The sequence below is a fragment of the Dendrobates tinctorius genome, unplaced genomic scaffold, assembly GCF_039654945.1.
Source record: "Dendrobates tinctorius isolate UK_male_01 unplaced genomic scaffold, ASM3965494v1 ptg000174l, whole genome shotgun sequence".
Lineage (NCBI taxonomy): Eukaryota > Metazoa > Chordata > Amphibia > Anura > Dendrobatidae > Dendrobates > Dendrobates tinctorius.
Window position 1 is genome coordinate 2,977,657 of NW_027361841.1, and position 6,000 is coordinate 2,983,656.

General features: G+C 43.9%; 1 protein-coding gene across 2 annotated transcripts in view; it reads right to left on the reverse strand.

Moving 5' to 3' along the window:
• The window catches only part of FRMD4A (FERM domain containing 4A), a 598,990-nt gene extending 597,688 nt beyond the window's left edge, over positions 1 to 1,302 (reverse strand). For both annotated transcript variants that reach the window (XM_073551276.1, XM_073551279.1), the window contains exons 1-2: positions 1,228 to 1,302; positions 634 to 931 (exon numbers count right to left, since the gene is read on the reverse strand). In XM_073551276.1, the coding sequence (XP_073407377.1) occupies positions 634 to 666 (33 nt within the window). In that variant the 5' untranslated portion in view covers positions 667 to 931; positions 1,228 to 1,302. The remainder of the gene's footprint in view (positions 1 to 633; positions 932 to 1,227) is intronic.
• Between the last annotated feature and the right edge of the window lie 4,698 nt (positions 1,303 to 6,000).

The window sequence follows — 6,000 nt, forward strand, 5'->3', positions numbered from 1 at the left end:
AACCTAATAGGACTGAACTTGCTGATTGATAATGATCATTATTACACTTCTGGTACCACATCGACACAATATAACAAAAATTATGGGTACAAACCAATTGCAAATCAAAGCACAAAGATAAAAGTGTTGCTTTGATCAGATGTAGTTTAACATTTTATTGATCATCATCGGAAAATCCTTATCGGCAATAGTGCACAATAAATCACCATGAATATGTCAGGAGGTAAGTTTTGGTAAAGAACAATCAAGTGCAAAATGTTCATGTTACTGCAATGAATCTGCTTAGAAATGATTTTGCACTGGTCAGATACTTTAGGATACGTTCCTACATTGAGTTTTTGGTCAGTTATGTACGTTGCGCATTTTCGGAAAAAAAATGCAAGTAACCGATTTTACTTAAAGGGTTCGAAAAAGGTGCTGAAAATCTGCATCATCAAAAACTCACCAAAAGCTCATCATGCAAACTGAGCCTTATGTGGCTGGCTTTACTGTACAGAAGGTCACTGGTGGGTTTTAGTGTCTGACCTCCAGATTCCTGGGTGGCAGCTCTCAGCTGCAGTACAAGGAGAAGAGCACAGGTCACAGCATCAAGGACACGACTACAATGACATGCACAGGAGCAGACAAGCTTACCTTGGCTCTCATGGGAGATAGTAGTCCTTCCATTGTGACCTACTCCTCATCCCACTGCTATTCCTCTAGTGAATCCTCCCAGGTGCGCACATACCAGCCCACTGACCCAGATAACACCAAACAATTCCACGGCACTCCAAATCCACGCAATTCAATATTGTGATTATGTATTTACGATATCATATCACAGTGGGAAAACAATCATGGAAAGACTTTCAATAGGTGACGAGTCCATCAGAAAGTTACTGACACCACATGGCTGATGTTTTGGACCTCCAGGACCTTCTTCTAAAGGGACCTAAAAGAGAGATACAAGTAATGGCAGCACCATAGTTAGACAATTACTCAGCTGGGTCATCACACAACGCAAAGTATACAAAATATCAATAAACAAGTAGTTAAATAAATACAAATATAAATAAAAAATGTCAATATATAAATAAGCAGATAAATGTAATAAATGTCATCAAAAAGCTGAACAATCAGTCTAATTACTAGAATGCCCAGGCTCTGCTCTCACAGTACAGTCATGGACATAGTCCAGTGCAATGATGATTAATGTGAGGGAGGCTGGCAGCCAGCACAGTCTGTTACCTGTGAAGTATCTGTGCGATGCTGAGCAGCAGACTGCCTCCCCACATACAGTGCTGCTTCTCCACATACTCAGTGCTGAGTGCAGAGTGACAGCCAGAGGGGCATCTACGTCATGGGCCATACTAGCCAATCAGAGAGCGAGCCCATCAGTAGTCATAGTAACAGAACGCCATCCAGGCTCCCTCCCACACCTCCACAGTCTGTAGTGTGGAGCTAGTGAAGCAGACTGCTGCCTGTTTAACTCTGTATGTACTGGCTAACAGTCACTGCCTGGCGGTGACAGGTCCTAAAGGATATGGATGAGGAATATTGGTAATCAATGCAGACAAGCATCTACCCTAAATCACAGGAGTAAGTCTTCAACTGATACATATGCAAACTAGTGATGAGCGAGCACGAAAATGCTCGGGTACTCGTTACTTGAGTCGAACAAATCATAGTATAATGGAAGTCAATGGGAAACTCAAGCATTTTTCCGGTGGCTACCCCCTCCATTGGTCTGGAAAGGGTCTAAAAATTGCTAAAATCAATGGAAACAGCACTGAAATGGCATCGGAACAACAGGGGAAGATACCTTGAAGCATCTCTGATTCCCAAGTTGCTGCTGGAAACAATGTTGTCACAGTATTACGTCACTTTTACGGACTGACAATAAAACATACAAAACCAAAGATAAAATGGATTTGACTGGAAAAAAAATGCTAAGAAAGATTCTTTCCAGGATAATGACTTGTATATAAGGCAAAATGGATAAGAGAAACAAGCACTACTCCACACACTACTCACATGTAGTGTTTTTGCTGCATTTCTTGCATGTTTGCATTGCTTTCAATGGTGAAAAAAACATTCACCAGGAAATGTAATTTTAACATTTTACTACCTTATCTGGCCATGTGGTATGTAAGACATGATCAGACAAATACTGTTTAACCCATTTACCCCTGAAGGTGGTTTGCACGTTAAAGACCAGAGGAGAAAAACGATGAGCATTGATCAAGATTTAACATCAATAAAAACTTTATTATCGTAGTATAAAAAAAAGGTGCGGGGGAAGCAAAGTATACCACCATAGTCACATAATGTGCTGTAAGAAATGGAGGCGCATCACCCCAGGTACCTGGCAGTGGGTTAGCCATACATAATACCTTCCTGTGTGCAATGTATTATTGCAATTAATATATTACTTCCAATCCAAAAATCCGGACACAGGGCAAATCACTAATATTAAATCCCTGCCCCAAGCTTGTTACAGACCTCCTTAAGTATGCAGGTGCACCAGCATCAACATATAGCAAAATAGATAGTGATTTTTATAAAAAAGATCTTTTATCTAACAGAGAAGAAATCCACCACCCAGAGAAATGCGCGTCCGCCTCACACGAGTTTCGGTCTTCCCTTCATCAGAGAGCCTGCACATATACTGTCTGCTCATTATTTATAACTAGATGTGTGCCCGATGCTATCGCATCAGGAGTGCAGTAACATCACGATGGGAGCAGCTTTGTGGAGCTGGGGGTGGCGGCCCATCCACTTCCGTTCAGTCACATCCTGCAGGAAAGACAGTGTTTTGCGGCCTGTGCTGGACATGGTGTGAGGCGCCACCAGAGGGTGACCGCACCCAATCTCCAGCACAGGCCTCAAGCCGTGGTCTTTCCTGCCAGCTGTGACTGCATGGAGGTGGGCAGGCAGCGGCGGGATTCGACGCATGAAGTCAGGCAGTGGGTCCTGGCGGGGGTCCGGCGGCGGCATCCCTCTCATTACACCCCCTCATTACACCCTCTCATTATACCTCCTTCATTACACCCCTCTTGTTATGCCCCCTCTTTACACCCCTTTCACAGCCGTGATCGCAACAGCAGCCTGGATCCAAGCGGCAACTGGGATCCGAGCGGCGGCTGGGATCCAAGCAGCGGCTGGGATCCCAGCGGAGGTCAGGATCACAGCAGCACTCGGGATCACAGCGGCAATCTGGATCTGTGCGGCAGCTGGAATCCCAGTGGCGGTTGGGATCGCAGCGGTGGCCTGGATCCGAGTGGCCGCTGGGATCCCAGCGGCGGCTGGGATCGCAGCGACGCCCTGGATCCAAGTGGCAGCTGAGATCCCAGTGGCGGTCGGGATCGCAGCGGCGTTCGGGATCGCAGCGGCAGCCTGGATCCGAGTGGTATCACTTGGTTGTTCCAAAATGGTGGCCGGTGTACTTCCAGTGCGGCGTGGTGTATTGTGGGATTCGGGGACATCCAGACGGAAGTGGATAACAGACAATATAAGGCAATTATATATATAGATACCGCAGTCTCCAGTGGTAATCTGGAGCGGTATCACGTGACTAGAAGTGACGGCCCCGACCACATGTGACGCATGTGTCACCATGCCAGCTGTGACGCCAGCCAGTGTTGGCGTGATACGGTGGGAGGCAACAAGGGCGAATGCCAACCACTGCATAGAGATGCCGAGAGCGGGCGGGGCAGCGGAGGCAGGGAACACACGCTAATGATCATCGTTTTTTCTCCTCTGTTCTTGCAATGTAGTATGATGATAGGTCTTTACTAGTCCTTTATATATTTACACTTTTTTTATATTAACCCCCTTAACCCCTAGGATCCTGGTGATTCTGACATTGTTTTCTCGTGACAAATTGTACTTCATGTAAGTGGTAAAATTTAATTGATATAACTTGCGTTTATATGTGAAAAAAATGGAAATTTGGCGAAGATTTTGAAAATTTCGCAATTTTCCAACTTTCAATTTTTATGCTCTTAAATCACAGATATATGGCACACAAAAAACTTAATATTTAACATTTACCACATGTTTACCTTACATCAGCACAATTTGGGAACAACATTTTTTTTTGTTAGGAAGTTGTAAGGGTTAAAAGTTGACCAGCGATTTCTCATTTTTACAACACCGTTATATTTTTAGGGACCACATCACATTTGAAGTCACTTTGAGGGGTCTATATGATAGAAAATACCCAAAAGTGACACCATTCTAAAAACTGCACCCCTGAAGGTGCTCAAAACCGCATTCAAGAAGTTTATTAACCCTTCAGGTGCTTCACAGGAGTTTTTTGAATGTTTAAAAAAAATGAACATTTAACTTTTTTCCACAAAAAAATTACTTCAGGTCCAATTTTTTTTATTTTACCAAGGGTAACAGGAGAAATTGGACTACAAACGTTATTGTGCAATTTGTCCTGAGTACGCTGATACCTGATATGTGGGGGGGGTGGGAACCACTGTTTCGGCGCATGGCAGAGCTCAGAAGGGAAAGAGCTCCGTTTGACTTTTTCACTGCAAAATTGGCCGGAATTCAGATCGGACGCCATGTCATGTTTGGAGAGCCCTTGATGTACCTAAACAGTGGAAACCCACCACAAGTGACCCCATTTTGGACACTAGACCCCCCAAGGAACTTATCTACATGTGTGGTGAGAACTTTGAACCCCCAAGGGCTTCACAGAAGTTTATAACGTACAGCCATACAATTAAAAAATCATTTTTCACCAAAAATGATCTTTTCACCCCCAAATTTTTATTTTCCCAAGGATAACAGGACCCCAAAGTTATTGTGCAAGTTTTCCTGAGTACGCTGATACCCCACATGTGGGGGTAAACCACTATTTGGGTGCATGGAAGCGCTCGGAAGGGAAGCATCGCCATTTGACTTTTTTGGCTGGAATTGAGATCGGGCGCCATGCCGCATTTGGTAAGCCCCTGATGTGCCTACACAGTGGAAAGCCCCCACAAGTGACCCCATTTTGGAAACTAGACCCCCCAAGGAACTTATCTAGAAGTGTGGTGAGCACTTTGAACCCCCAAGGGCTTCACAGAAGTTTATAACACCCGGGCGTGAAAATAAAAAAATCATATTTTTCCAATAAAAATGATCTTTTAGTCCCCATTTTTTTATTTTCTCAAGGGTAACAGGAGACATTGGACCCCAAAAGTTGTTGTCCAATTTGTCCTGAGTATGCTGATATCCCTTATGTGGGAGAAAACTACTGTATGGGCACACATCAGACTTTGATGGAATGGTCTGCGGGTGTCATGTTGCTTTTGGAGAGCCCCTGATGTGCCTAAACTGTAGAAACCCCCCCACAAATGACCCCATTTTGGAAATTAGACCCCCCAAGGAACTTATCTAGATGTGTGGTGAGCACTTTGAACCCCCAAGTGCTTCACTAAAGTTTATAATGTAGAGCCATGAAAATAAAAAAATATTTTTTTCCACAAAAATGATCTTTTAGCCCCCAATTTTTTATTTTCACAAGGGTAACAGGAGAAATTGGACCCTAAGAGTTGTTGTTCTATTTGCCCTGACTAAGCTGGTACCCTATATGTGGGAGAAATCTACTGTTTGGGCACACAGTGGGGCTCGGAAGGGAAGTAGTGATGTTCTGGAATGCAGACTTTGATGGAATGGTCTGCGGGCATCATGTTGCATTTGCAGAGCCCCTAATGTGCCTAAACAGTGGAAACTCCCAATTCTAATTCCAACCCTAACCCCAACACACCCTTAACCCTAATCCCATCCCTAACCATAAGAAGTTTATAACGTAGAGCCATAAAAATAAAAAAATCATATTTTTTTTCCACAAAAATGATATTTTTGCCCCCAATTTTTTATTTTCCCAAGGATAACAGGAGAAATTTGACCCCAAAAGTTGTTGTGCAATTTGTCCTGAGTAGGCTGATACCCCATATGTGGGGGTAAAACACTGTTTTGGCGCATGGCAGAGCTTGGAAGGGAAGGAGTACCCTTTGACTTTTT